Genomic DNA, 14,223 nt, shown 5'->3' with positions numbered 1-14,223 from the left:
CTCAGGAATCTCCCCTTACCTCGTGTGGCTTTAATTGGCCCTCCAGTGTGGACAGTTCCCAAAGTATTAGCTTCAATTCCAGCCTTTACCTCAAGCTTCAGACTCAAACTTGCTTTTCCGTAACAGGGCATTTCTCTACCTGTTTCTGTGGGCCCAAACTGAACTTAACCTCTCTCTCAAACCTGTTCCTCCAGCCAAGTTCCCTGTTTCCATTGTTGGTACCATGGTTTATAGAGGAGTCATCCTTACTTAGAATCTCAACCCATCGTGAGCCCTCTTTGAGCTCTCCATCAGCTCATCACCAAGATCCATTTATTCTGTCTATACTGTTTCTGTCTTTGCTTAGTTTTAAGGGAAAAATTTTTTTGCATAAAAGTGATACTGAGGACTTACCTGGTGGTCCAGTGGCTAAGACTCTGTGCTCCCAGTGCAGGGGCCCTGGGTTCCATCCCTGGTCAGTGAACTAGATCCTGCATGCTGCAACTAAAGATACCACATGCTGCAGCTAAAAGATCCCAAGTGCCACAACTAAGGCCTGGGACAGCCAAATAAAAAAATGTTTTAAGTAATATGATCGTGGAAGAAGTCAAGTGGTACAGATTTGTATAAAGCAAAAAACACATTCCTTTAGTCCCCAAAGCCCACTTTCCGGTGGTAAGCACAATGAGTGTTTGCAGCATGGCCGTCCTGACTTTTCCTGGGGACACTGACTCATGACCTTTTCATCCCCACTGACACTGCCATTGAGACCTCTTTTCTTCTATGTGAAGTTAAGAATCCTGTGTAAAGGTTAATCCCCAATGCAAACAGTTTTATTTATTGGCTGCGCTGGGTCTTCGCTGCTTCGTGCAGGCTTTCTTTAATTGCCATCAGTGAGGGCTGCTCTTCCTTGCAGTGTACAGGTTTTCTCACTGTGGCGGCTTTTCTTGTTTCAGCGCACAGGCTCTCGAGTGCACCGGCTTCAGTAATTGTGGCCTGCAGGCTTTAGAGCTTCAGTAGTTGTGGTGCACAGGCTTATTTGCTCCACTATATGTGGAATATTCCCAGACCAGGGATCAAACCTGTGTCCCCTGCACTAGCGGGCAGATTCTTATCTACTGCACTACCAGGGAAGTCTGAAAACAATTTTTTCCCCCAAATTATTTATTTGGCTGCACTGGGTCTTGGTTGCTCAGTTGTGGCATGTAGAATCTAGTTCCCTGACCAGGGATGGAGCTGGGGCTCCTGTGTTGGGAGCTTGGAGTCCTACCTGCTGGGCCACCAGGGAAGTTCCATGAAAATAGTTTTAGAGTGTTAGCAATTTTTCTTTTTCTTTTGTGATAGCAATTTTTTAAAAGCAATCTTTAAGTTTGTTCTGATTTTCTTTGGGTGATAAAAATCGGAAGAAAGAAAGGTCAGGTAGGAATGGTATAGAATGAGGGGAGCTGCATGGAATCTTGATATCTTTCTGGAGGTCCTTCATGGTCTGGATGGACAGGGGGCTACTGTGGTCGAGACCTTATCGGAGAGGCACCAAACTCACATTCCAGGGAGGCCAGGAGGGGGACTTATCTGAGTTCAGTGGGCTGTGTGGAGTCTGTGGGGAACCTGAGAGCAAACGCCTCTTCTATGGCCATCATTCAGCTGCCCTCCAGCCTGTTGTGCTCTTGTGGTCATGTAGGTCCAGAGTTGCTAAAAATTCCAATTTTTTTTAGAAAGGCTGTATATTCAGATTTTTATGTAAAATATCCTGATTTGAAAATATCCTGTGGTTGAAACAGAACACACTTATGAACCAGTTTTTTTTTTTGTTTTTTTTTTTAATCATTGTGTTTGTCTTTTTTTAATTTGGCTACATCAGTTCTCAGTTGCAGTAGGCAGGATATTTGATCTTCTTTGTAGCATGTGGTATCTAGTTCCCTGACCAGGGATCAAACCCAGGCCCCCTGCACTGGGAGTGTGGCCTCTTAGCCGCTGGACCACCGGGAAGGTCCCTGAACCAGTTTTCACTTTAGCTTTATCCAACAACCAGCAGTTTTGTTTCCTGAACCTGCAGTAATGTGGTGTGGGTGGAGGTCTACTCCCTCCTCCCCCTTGCCCCCCCAGCTCTCATTACAAAGGGTCATGAAGATGAAGCCATTGCAAGCAGGCGAAGGAGCTGTGGCACCAATACTGCTGGCGCCACTAACACCGGGGTTGGGTGAAATGGGAGACCTGTAAACCTGTGAAGGGAAGCCGAGCATGCTCCTTGTGGACTCCCTTCGCTGTGGACGTGGCAGACAGCTGTGGTTCTCTGCCGAGTGGGCTGTCCACCCTTCATGTGTCTAAACTAGGCATTTCAAACAGAAAAGTATTTAGAAGCCAGGTGGGAATGAATCCCGATGGCTGCGGTTGTAAGACTGTGAAGCTCAGACAAATCCCAAGCAACCATTTGTGGCCCCTGAAGCCTGTCTGGAACCTATTTATCTATTTGACCTGTTCTTCCTCTTGAGCTAACACATTCCATATGTTTTAACTACCTGTTGTGTGGAGTAAATTAGGAAAAGAGGAGGAAAAAGCTCCTTAAAAAACTATTAGGAAAGGAGGATGAGGAGGGCTCTTAATTCCTATATTTAGGGGTTTAATGAACAAGCTGTGTTTTTAGTTATGTTTGTGCAGGTATGTATGTATATATACACATGATATCTCACAAATCTTGAACATACTTAATTTCAGTATTATTCAAAGTCCTTGGGTTGCAATTCACAGTAAGATATGCAGTTGACATTGTCATCTAGTACACACACATTGAACCATATGAAATCAACAGTATCCCACCCTCGACCTATAAAATGGCAACGTTATATTGTTCAAACTAAAAATAATGCAAAGAGAAGTAAACAAGAATATTTACTCTTGGTTTTTTTTTGTGAGACCCATTAAATTAATAATTTACATGCTGGATGCAGTATGCTAAATTGCCGTATACTAAATATATACTAAATATACTTATCACTACTACTTGATTCACCACCGACTGCTTTATTTAATCTTTACAGTAATTTTAAGGTGGGAATCATCACTCTCTCCCAATCACCTCACCACTTGGACCACCACTGCACTTTAATCTGTATCTCATCTCATCTTTATTAAGAACCTTGAGGGATGGGTACCAACAGTGAAGTCATGTGGAGTTTGGAGAGGTCAAACACTTGTTTCCAGGAGCAGGGCAACTTTCAGATTTGAATAATTTCTGTAATAGTGAAGTTCAAGTCACTTTCACTGCCTTGTAGTTGAGAACCAGACCCAGACTGTAAACCTGGGTTTTGCAGCACTCCAGTCTAACTCCGCCCCACCCCCCACCATGGGCTTTTCATGGTTTTCAAGAGAAGGGTGTGTGTGTGTGTGTCTGTGTGTCTGTGTGTTGCAGTGTGTGCGCGCGTGGTGTGTGTGTTGCACTGTGTTCCAGTGTGTGTGTGTGTGTGCCGCGCGTGTGCGCACTTGATTAAACTTTCTGTTGGTGTGTGTGTTGCACTGTGTGTGTGTGTGCGCGCCGCGCATGTGTGCACTTGCTTGCTTAAACTTTCTGCTCCTCTACACTTTTTCCCAGGCCTCTGCACCGGCTGGGGGTGGGCTTTATCCCTGGGACCACCCCCTCCCCCAGTCCAGCCCGCAGCTGGAAGTCTTCACAGATCTTCATCTCTCCTCCCTGCCCCCATTGCGACCGGGAGGCCGACTGTCTCCCCGGGTCTTTTCCAGATGTACGTCTGCCAAAGATCCCCGCCCCCCGCAACCAGTATAGAGAATGATGAATGAGGAGAGGGGAGCCGTCCTGGTGGGAAAGTGTCGTCTCCTTGAAAAGAGAGGGAAAGGGAAAGGAAGTGGCTGGGGGGAGGGGAATTGGTGGAGCCGAGAGGCCGCGCGGCGAGACAAGTCTGGACAGCGGGGACCCAAGCCTCCTCTGCTCGGCCAGTAACGTTGACTCCCTCAGGAAGGCTTGGGGAAGTGCTTTAATCCCTGCACTCCCTGGGAATTTGGGCTGCATATAATTTACTGCAATCCACACAGTCCACTCAGGGACTATCCCAGTGTTGGCTTCCAGCCCTTGCAGCGCCGAGTTCCCAGTGCGGCTCCCTCTCCGCAAGACTGCTCCAGTGCTCTTCCAGGCTTCCTCTCTGCAGGTTCCTCCCAATTCTCTCTACCATTCTCTGGCCAGGGGGGCGGAGTCGTACCTCCTCTCCTGTTCCTTTAAGAGGCGTCGGCTCCTCCCCTTTTGGAGTCGCCGTCTGACGCGGGATGACAGCAGCGAGTTCGGTATGTCTATGCAAATAAGCACCCCCTGTGGGCCAATGGGGAGCGGAGGTGCCGGAACCGCGGACCAATGGGGCGGGGGTGCAGGGGCTCACCATATAAGGAGCGGCCTCGCCATAAAAGGAAACATTGTATCTCTTTATATGGGGGGAAGGGTCGGGGGATCCCTCGCCGCCAGCGCGTGGTCCCGGCCCCCTCCACCCGCCGTCTCGGCCGCGGCCGGCAGCCCCTGCCCCCCGGGGGACGCTGACGGCCGCCGGGCGCGCCGCCCTAGCGTACGGACAGGGGGCGCTCCGCGCGGCCTGGGGCAACCCGGGCCACAGGGGCAGGAAAGTGAGGGCCCAAGTCGGCCCGGGCGTGCAGGGGCCCCGGGTTCGCAGCGGTAGCGGCGGCAGAGATAGCGGCATTAGCAGCAGCGGGAGCACCGGGTTGAGCCGGGAAGCCGATGGCGGCGGCGGCGGCGGCTCCGATTCCTCGCTGACTGCCCGTCCGCCCTCCTGCATTGAGCGCCATGTTACCGAGCCAAGCTGGGGCCGCGGCGGCGCTGGGCCGGGGCTCAGCCCTGGGGGGCAGCCTGAACCGGACGCCGACGGGGCGGCCGGGCGGTGGAGGCGGCGGGACTAGAGGGGCTAACGGGGGCCGGGTCCCCGGGAACGGCGCGGGGCTCGGGCCGGGCCGCCTTGAGCGGGAGGCTGCAGCAGCAGCGACAACCACCCCGGCGCCCACCGCGGGGGCCCTCTACAGCGGCAGCGAGGGTGACTCGGAGTCGGGCGAAGAGGAGGAGCTGGGCGCCGAGCGGCGCGGCCTGAAGCGGAGCCTGAGCGAGATGGAGCTCGGTGTGGTGGTCGGTGGGCCTGAGGCGGCGGCGGCGGCCACGGGGGGCTACGGGCCAGTGAGCGGCGCGGTGAGCGGGGCCAAGCCGGGTAAGAAGACTCGGGGCCGCGTGAAGATCAAGATGGAGTTCATCGACAACAAGCTGCGGCGCTACACGACCTTCAGCAAGAGGAAGACGGGCATCATGAAGAAGGTACCGGGCTGGGAGGCTGGCCGGCCAACGGGAGCCCGGGAGGGTGGGGACGCGCAAGGGGAGCCCGGGAGGAAGGCAGAGCCGAGGCGGAGGTGAGAGGCGGCGAGTCCGCAGGAGGTGTGTGGGAGGGGTTGACTGTTGCCCCGGGAGGGTGAAAGGGGAGGGGCCGCTAGGGAAATGTGGGGAGAGGGGAGATGCCGCGAATGTCCGGAAAAGCGAGGAAAGGCTCCGAGTGGGAGTGACGGGTGCGAGAGAGGAACCGGGCCCTTGCAGAGCGGAGGAGTGAAGAGTGGTGATGGGAGGCTGCGGGGCTCCAGGGGAGGTGGTGAATGAGACCGAGGGGTCAGTAGGTCCAGTGCTCTCTGGTGTTCCTGGGAAGGTGCCGGAAAAGCGGGGAACAGATGAGAAGGTATGGGGGAGAGGAGGCTGGATCTGTATAACAACAATGATCGAACATGTGTGGGAGGAAGGTGGGCATCGCTAGAGTGGTGCTGGTTGGAAGGACGGGCAGGGCTGATGACCGAATGGGGCTCAAGAGCCCCAGTTAAGGGAGCAGGGCAGGAAAACGGATGCTACCCTGAGCATCAGAAACCAAGTCCTGCGATGACCATGGGTCTTCGTGCATCTACTGGAAGCCGGCACACTCCCTGCAGGACAGGCCTCAGAACCATTTGCCCTTGGCATAAGTGGGATGTCCAGCCCTAGGGAAAAATCGGTGCACGGAGTTTGGGGAGAAGGTTTGCAGAGGTACCTAGTAATGCCTCCTCTTCTAGCTGATTATCCAGTGAAAAGAATGAGGAAAGGAGTAGTCTTTGGGCTATAGAAGATACGGGAAGGGATGCAAGCAGAGGAAATGGGAAACGAAAAGCTCGAACTCTGGAAACATTGGCTGGTGTTTATATCCATCCCATATAGAAACCAAGGCTGCTTCCAGTGGGTTGTGGAACTTTATTGGGAGTGAGGATGCCACCTATGGGGCCATCCTTGAAGGCCCCTTCCTGGCTTTATGGCAGGGTCAATTCAGTCACTCAGTGTCTGACTCTTTGTGACCCCATGGACTGCAGCACACCAGGCTTCCCTGTCCATCACCAACTCTCAGAGCTTGCTCAAACTCGTGCCCATTGAGTCGGTATTATGGCAGGGTAATAGTTGTTAATCTAGCTGCCATCTCCCATCACTCCAGACACTGTTGCCTCAAGACAAAGAAAGTGAAAAGGGGGAGCAGAGTCTTATAGAGCAGTACAAAATGGCAACAGGTTAGTGCCTATGCAGTTTCTGGAAAGAAATATGGGACATTTCGAGTTTAGGTGGCTCCTTATCCCTGACATCTATGTGATACTCAGTGTAGTAGCGACTTCATCCTGGTCCCTGTGACGGTGAGGAGGTGGTGGGAGCCATCTCTTCGTGAGGCTCTGGCACCAAGCTGTAGTGAGGAGCAGCTCCCTGGGCCACTCTGTGTCTGCTGAGGTTATATGCTCTGTCACCAGGAGCTGTGACTATTTGCTTGGGGTCTCTGCTGGTCAGTGGGGCTGTTCCTCAAAGGAGGAGCATGGGGTTTTTCTACTCTTCAGCTAACCTTCAGATATCCTTCAGACAGGACCCCCTTAGAGTCGCTGGAGAGCAAGGTCATTATGGGAGTGGGAACTTGAAATCATTGTGTACTTCCCTCTCTTTCCTACTAGCCAAGGAAGGTAGCAATTAAACATTTTGCTGTTCTACCCATCTCCTCCCCCCTACCCCCAGGCCTATGAGCTGTCCACGCTGACAGGGACACAGGTGCTGTTGCTGGTGGCCAGTGAGACAGGCCATGTGTATACCTTTGCCACCCGCAAACTGCAGCCCATGATCACCAGTGAGACTGGCAAGGCACTGATTCAGACCTGCCTCAACTCGCCAGACTCTCCACCCCGCTCAGACCCCACCACAGACCAGAGAATGAGTGCCACCGGCTTTGAAGAGACAGATCTCACCTACCAGGTGTCGGAGTCCGACAGCAGTGGGGAGACCAAGGTGTGTTTGGGTCTCCTGTCTGAGGGGATGGAAGGGGAAGGACCTGACCAGCAGAGAGGGGAAGAAGGGGTCTCTCTCCCTTGGCCTGGACAGGTGGATAGGTGCCTACTGATGTGGAGTGGAGCCGGGTTAGTGCCCCGCATCTTAAGGTACAGGTGTCCATCCTCGCTATCCTGACAGGAGGCCGGCCCCCTAGATAAGCGGGCGGCCTCCGTGCCCATATAAGGCCGGCTCCGGCTCCACGCCGGCCTCCCGCCTGCAGCCCGCCTGCCTGGCAGGGCTCTTGCATTCCTCCCGCCAGCTGTCTCCCTGCTGGGGGCGGGGGCGTCGCTTAGCCCTGCCCTCCTGGCTGACTGGGTCGCCCGGGAATAGGAAGGGAGCACTTATGGGTTCCAGGGTCCTGGGAAGCCAGCACTGTCAGCAGGCCGGCTGATTGGCTACGCTGGAGAATACCTTACTAGCCAGCCGCCTGCCTCTTCAGGATGTCCGGGCCTGCGCACGTTAGGGAGTGTATTCACTCGGCTGTTAGGGATGCCGGCCCTGGTTACGCCTCCCCCTTCCTTTTCCCGGTTAGGAGGGGGGCGGGGCTTCCTCCCCTTACTGCTCTGGGGAGCTCCACCTTCCGGGTGGCTCTTCACGAACTGGCCAATCGGAGGAAGCGGCACTGTTTGCCTTAGCAACGCCTCCGCCAATCAGGGGCTTGGAGCTCCACTGTTTCGCCAACGTCCAGCGCTGACCCACCTCCAGGGTCTGAACCCCCTCATTTCTCTGGGCTTGGTTCTCATCTCGTGGCTTTCTCCTTCTTCTAAGAACAAAGGCTCCCTGAGGGGAGAGTCAGTGTTCTAGACTCCCCAATCTTTTAGTGGGAGGGTTAGTTTATTCCCAGGACATTTTGCTGAATGAATAGTCTTTGATGCTTCATTGCCAGACCCCTCAAGATCGCTCTCAAACCCTAAGTTCCCTGAAAAACTGAAAAACCTATCTCAGAAGCAGGATCTGGGAAAGGCTCACCACTCCATCTTTACTCTGGGTGTAGGATACACTGAAGCCGGCGTTTACCGTCACCAACCTGCCGGGTACCACCTCCACCATCCAGACAGCACCCAGCACCTCTACCACCATGCAAGTTAGCAGCGGCCCCTCCTTTCCCATCACCAACTACCTGGCACCAGTGTCTGCTAGCGTCAGCCCCAGCGCTGTCAGCAGTGCCAACGGGACTGTGCTGAAGAGTACAGGCAGTGGCCCCGTTTCCTCCGGAGGCCTCATGCAGCTGCCTACCAGCTTCACCCTCATGCCCAGTGAGTCACAAGGGGCAAACTGAGCATGCTAAGAGTGGGTTTAGGGCTGGTGCAAGAAGAAGGTCTTTTTTTACTTAGAAGGAGGGTGGACAGGGGCCAGAGCCTGAGAAAAGCCTCTTATGTCCCATTGGTAGGCATGCCTCTCCCCCCTGGGACTTGAACTGTCCTTGTCAGTAAATTTCCACCATACACTCGGGTCTTGCCTAGCAAGCCCAGCTCTGTGCCCCCACTGCCACAGGGACAGCAGACATTCTACCACTTCCCTACCTTGACTGGAAGGCAGATCGTGTCCTTGATGGATGGGTGCCTGCTCCTGTGTCAATCAAAGAGGGGAGAGGCAGGGTCTGGGGCAGGAGAAAGAGGGAAGGGCAAGAACAGAGTATGGAAGCCCCTGGAGATAAGATTCTGGATCTCAGGGGCCTCTTTGGCTCTCAGGAAGGACAGTGATGGGAGTTGGGGATAGAATGTCAGCCCCTTGGGCCTGGGGGTGTTTGAGGGTGCTTGGTAAAGGTGGTGGGTGGGTAGGACAGAGCACGAGTAAGTCTCTGTGTCTTACAGGTGGGGCAGTGGCCCAGCAGGTCCCAGTGCAGGCCATTCAGGTGCACCAGGCCCCACAGCAAGCGTCTCCCTCTCGCGACAGCAGCACAGACCTCACGCAGACCTCCTCCAGCGGGACAGGTATAGCTTGAAACTCTGTCACCTCCCTGCCCTGCCTCATTCATGAGGCCTAGCAGCAGGTGCCCGGGATTATTCATCTTGTAACTAAGGTCAGCAAATTTCTTAATGTGGAGACTGAGGCTTTTGGGTTAACTAACCCTTTCCCTAATCCTTATGAGAAAGTCAGGTGAGGATGGCTGGCTTTGAATCCTGCCCTGCAGTGGGGCTGTGAATTTCAGGAAGAAATTAAGGACCATTGAGGTCACTCTCCTTCTCACTCACGTGAAAAGCCTGAGGCCCTGAAAGAAGTTCCTTTCCCACAGACACACATTTGCTCAGTTGCCAGGAAGTATTTACAGAGCACTTGTCTCCTTGTGGGAGGGTATCCTAGCTTTTGAGTAATCATAAGTCCCCTCCATGTCTCTAGTCATTTTATTTATTTATTTATTTTTTCTTTTTTATTTATTTTTTCTAGTCATTTTAGAAATGATGAGACACTTTCAAAATAAAATTACTTTGAAGTTCTTGTTAATCACAACCCTGTTACACAAAGTTTGGTCTGTGGAAGGAGGACCATCATCACCTGGGAGCTTGATAGAAATGCAGACTCTCAAGCCTCACTCCAAACATACTGATTCAGAATCTGCACTTTAAACAAGATCCCCCGGTGGCTGTACACACATTAACATTGGAGAAATGCTTGTTTAAAAGCTGGTTCTGTTAGCCGCATGTTGAGGAAGAGGGAGGAGGAGTAAGAACGGATGAGAAATGGGGTGGAGGTTCTCTCTCAGAGAAGAGTATCTGAGTCTCCTTGGCTTGGGTCAGTCATTGTAATCTTTATTTTTCCCAGGGCCTTGGGGTCTTGGAACAAAGCAGATAGATAATCGAATAGAACGATGTGATAGGATACACTGAAAGGTTGGTGCGGTTGTGTTCAAGCAAAAAATAAGGCTTTTATCAGTCGATGACAGGGAACAGAGGAAGGAGCTTTGTCTAGGTTTCGACCTGGGAAATGGCAGGAGGGCTCTGGAGGCCTGGAGTTCCTGGGGGTGGGATGGGGGCTCTCAGTCAGCACCAGTGCCGACCTCCCTGATGTGTGTCTGTGTTTGCCAGTGACGTTGCCTGCCACGATCATGACGTCATCTGTGCCCACAACTGTGGGCGGCCACATGATGTACCCCAGCCCCCATGCGGTGATGTATGCGCCCACCTCGGGCCTGGCTGATGGCAGCCTCACTGTGCTCAATGCCTTCTCCCAGGCGCCATCCACCATGCAGGTGTCCCACAGCCAGGTCCAGGAGCAAGGTGAGTCAGGGGCAGGGCTGCAGAAAGGAGGACCATTTCCTCCCTCACACACACACACACACACACACACACACACACACTCACACACTCACACACTCACATGTCTCCCCTCAACTCACATGCACACGCTCACACATACCCAAACCAGATGCTCACACATATATGTATATACACACAGATGCTTGCACACACACTCGAACACCCACACTTACATGCACACTTGACACATTTGGACACTCACCCTTGGGCACTTACATCTGAGACTCACCCAGTCAACTTGTGCACTTACCATCACACCTCCAAGATCTGGAAGTTTCTCTTGAGCAAGTGATTTGAGTCTCTCCTATGGTTATCTCATGCAGGTGGCGTCCCCCAGGTGTTCCTCACAGCACCATCTGGGACAGTGCAGATCCCAGTTTCTGCAGTTCAGCTTCACCAGGTAGGTGGGGGCACCTTCCAGTCCAGCCAGCCAGCCTCTTCTTTATCTTGACTTGGGGAATTTCATTACGGGGTGGTCCAAGCCAAGACCCTTAGGCGGGAGGCCCGTCTATTTTCCTGGTCAGGCCTGGGTGGTTGGCAGGCGGGCGGGCGGTCAGGCAGGGGGTAGCCTGAGCTGGCCGGTCAGTTCCAGCCCCCCACCTCCTCCTCACACACCCCCTTCCCTCCAGATGGCTGTGATAGGGCAGCAGGCCGGGAGCAGCAGCAACCTCACCGAATTACAGGTGGTGAACCTGGACGCCGCCCACAGCACCAAGAGTGACTGATCCGCCCTGCCGCCCTGGACAGATGGCCCAAGGGACGGCACCACTTATTTATTGTTGCCTTTTCACGTTTTCTTTACACACATGTTGACGGGCCGCAGGAGGGAGGCGGGGAGGAGCGTGGGCAGCCACAGGACTGAGCCCTCTCACTCCAGCCAAAGAAACGGGCCAGCCTGCCCTCCACCCCGGCCTCCCGCCCCCTGCCCCGCTCTAGCTCCGCCTCCCATTTCTGTTGATGGTGGGGCTGCCCTCCCTCCTCAGACTCCCCTTGCCAGCTTGGCTCCATGTTTGCCATGAGTATTAGCTTACCCGATGGGACCGTGCCCCCCACCACCACCACACACACAGGTCTCTGTGGGACTAGGCACTGGGTCCCCCTGAGGAAGCAGTTCGGGGGGCCGCTCCCCAGTCTCCTTGCTGACCCCAAGTCAGCACCGTGTCTGCCACAGGCTGGGTCAGAAGAGCCCGCCCCCTGCCCCTCAGGGAGCCAGCTGGGGAGATGGGGCTTCTTCCCTCAAGCCGTGCCCGTAGCCCCTACAGCTCCTGAGCAGCGGGGCCAGTGCGCCAGCACAGCAGATTCCCAGGGCGACCTGCCCTGCCCTGCCCTGCCGCTCCGTTTGGAACTCCAGGGGCTGCTGGCTTGGAGGGAACCACCCGTGTTCCCTCTCCCCGTGTCTTCCCCCCTCTCCTCCCAGCTGCTTTACTTAAAGTTGATTTTGAACTTTTTATTTGAGGAGACGAAGTGAAAACAAATCTATAAATATATATTTTTAAAATATTTAACTTTTTTTTATGGCGTTTTTCTCGTCCCCCTCCCTGTCCAAGCTCCCCTTCCCTGGGGAGCCCTGAGGCTCCCCGGAACTGGCTGGGCCTCTGGGGACAGAGCCACCCCATGAGCTTGGGGCTCGCCAGTGTTGGGGGGGAGATTGCCCGGTCCTGGGTTGTTTCCAGGAGAAAACCGGGGGAGGGGCCCTCAGGCCATGCCCCAACGGGGTGGGGAGGGCGACCCACAGCTCTGGGCCTCTTTTTGCCCTTCAGGGCTGTTGCTAGGGAGAGGGAAGAGGGAGACCAAATGTGGGTGGGGGGTGGGAGGGTGTCAGAGGCAACTGACTTCATTTGTGCCACACACATGGGCATTGCAGCCTTGCGCGCCCCCAGGCCTGCAGCTGCCTGGGGCCCAAGTTGCAGTGAGCAGGGTGGGGTCTGGGAGGGGGCGAGAGGCAGGACTGGGGGGCAGAAGAATTGGGAGCAGCTTTTGGGCTGAGTGTGGGGTTAGGGGAGCCAGAAATGGCAGCTCTCCCAGGGAGTGAGCAGCTACTGTAACTTTTTAAAATTAAGACAAAAAGCCTTGAAGAAAATGACTTTATTTTTCTAAGTGTAACCTCAGTATTTATGTAATTTGTACAGGGCCGTGCCCCACCCCCTCTGCCCCCTTTGGGGTAGATCTTGAGGGTGGGCCAACATAGGGGGGAGGGTCTTTTACCCTGTGTCAGAGCCTACCTTCACCACCTGTATCAGAGAGGGAGCTTTTTCAGAACAGGGCAGTGGGGGGTGGGTGGAGTTTTATTAACCCCTTAGGTCTGCCTTGAGTAGAAATAAGCCTGCTTCTGTGATTAGGTGAAGGGGTGGGGGAAGTTTTTACACACAGCCTAGTTATCATGGGGATGATTTGCCACATGTTTGAGAACCTCCGGACCTCTAACCTCCTTTGCTGTCTTGCCCCAGTTTGGGGTGCCAAGATGGAAGCCATCTTTCTGGCTTTCCCCAGAAGATAGCAGGGGGCTTATGGGTGGCTTACAGATTGGGGCATGGCAAATCAGGGGTCAGAGAGTGGGGGAGCTTGGGACTCAGGTCTGCAACTGCCCAGCCCCTTTTCTCTACTCTTGTTTTCACTCCACCATCACTCACTCACTCCCCTCTCCCTCACACTGGGGAGGAGACCTTGATGAATTCCTCCTCTTCCCACAAAAGACAGACCCAGTGAGTGAATCAGGCAAAGTGCTTATAATGTGTGTCGTGTGAGCATGGCCTTGGGAGAACATGCGTGCGTCAAGGATGAGGTGGCATTTTTATGTGCAGCGACCCTTGGTGTTTCCCTTCCTTGGTGGCTCTGGGGTGTGTGTGTGTGTGTGTGTGTGTGTGTGTGTGTGTGTGTGCGCGCGCGCGCGCGCCTGAGTGAATGTGTGTGTGCGAATGTGGGGTGTGTATGTTAGTGGTTTCTACTTCCCCTGGGATGCTGACCCAGGAATAGTGGACATGGTCACAGTCCTATGTACAGAGCTTTCTTTTGTATTAAGAAAAAAAATACTCTTTCAATAAATGTATCATTTTTGTGCACAGACTGTGGGTTCTTTGCCTTTCTTTTCCCATATTGGAGGGAGGGAGGGAGGTATGAGCACAAACCTTCTGAGAAACAAGAGTCTGTTTAATGAAATGCAAAGGGGTGCTTTTGGGCTGTTGAACTCTGCTGATTTGACTTAAGGAACACATCGGGGGTGATGGTTAGGGCCTTTATCTTCAGCCCCAGCTGTGCTAGGTCCTTAGGTCAACACAGAGAGAAGCAATTTTAATTAATAGGAAAAAGAACGCAACCAATCCAAAGCCTAGGGTTTGGGAAACTCACGGCCACGTGACCTAGAGCAAACTAAGAGGACAGCCCTAGGATGGGAGTCTGCGTTTTCGTGGGAGACGAAGAAGGCAGACCCAGTAAGGGGCAAGGAGGGCTTCAAAGCCGATTTTGGAACGAAAAGGGCGGCCTACGGCTGCGGAAAAAGGGGCCAGGCTACCACGCCCCCGAGGCTCCCCGTGCAGCGCGCCCCCAGACGCGGGTACTACGCATGCTCCGCCGGCGCACGGTGCCGCCTCGCTCGCTGTGGGCCGCGTTGGGACCCGTAGC

The 14,223-nt window shown here is 54.0% G+C and overlaps 1 protein-coding gene across 1 annotated transcript; it reads left to right on the top strand.

The window, feature by feature from the left end:
• Nucleotides 1-3,942: 3,942 nt before the first annotated feature.
• Nucleotides 3,943-13,666, top strand: SRF (serum response factor). Its single transcript, XM_020914202.2, has 7 exons — nucleotides 3,943-5,296; nucleotides 7,040-7,306; nucleotides 8,343-8,604; nucleotides 9,163-9,282; nucleotides 10,375-10,566; nucleotides 10,929-11,005; nucleotides 11,235-13,666. Exons 1-7 carry the CDS (start codon nucleotides 4,781-4,783, stop codon nucleotides 11,328-11,330), a joined length of 1,530 nt encoding a protein of 509 aa, XP_020769861.1. The 5' UTR covers nucleotides 3,943-4,780; the 3' UTR covers nucleotides 11,331-13,666.
• The last annotated feature ends 557 nt before the right edge of the window (nucleotides 13,667-14,223 follow it).

The sequence above is a fragment of the Odocoileus virginianus genome, chromosome 27 (assembly GCF_023699985.2).
Source record: "Odocoileus virginianus isolate 20LAN1187 ecotype Illinois chromosome 27, Ovbor_1.2, whole genome shotgun sequence".
NCBI classification, from domain to species: domain Eukaryota; kingdom Metazoa; phylum Chordata; class Mammalia; order Artiodactyla; family Cervidae; genus Odocoileus; species Odocoileus virginianus.
The sequence above is the reverse complement of the archived record's forward strand: the minus strand, read 5'-3'. Positions and strand labels throughout refer to the sequence as shown.

Bases quoted from the DNA above. Each gene is read 5' to 3' on its own strand.
- SRF (XM_020914202.2), top strand. From the start codon at position 4,781: ATGTTACCGAGCCAAGCTGGGGCCGCGGCGGCGCTGGGCCGGGGCTCA. The intron at 7,307-8,342 runs GTGTGTTTGGGT...CTCTGGGTGTAG, and splicing joins ACAGCAGTGGGGAGACCAAG to GATACACTGAAGCCGGCGTT. The intron at 11,006-11,234 runs GTAGGTGGGGGC...CCTTCCCTCCAG, and splicing joins CTGCAGTTCAGCTTCACCAG to ATGGCTGTGATAGGGCAGCA.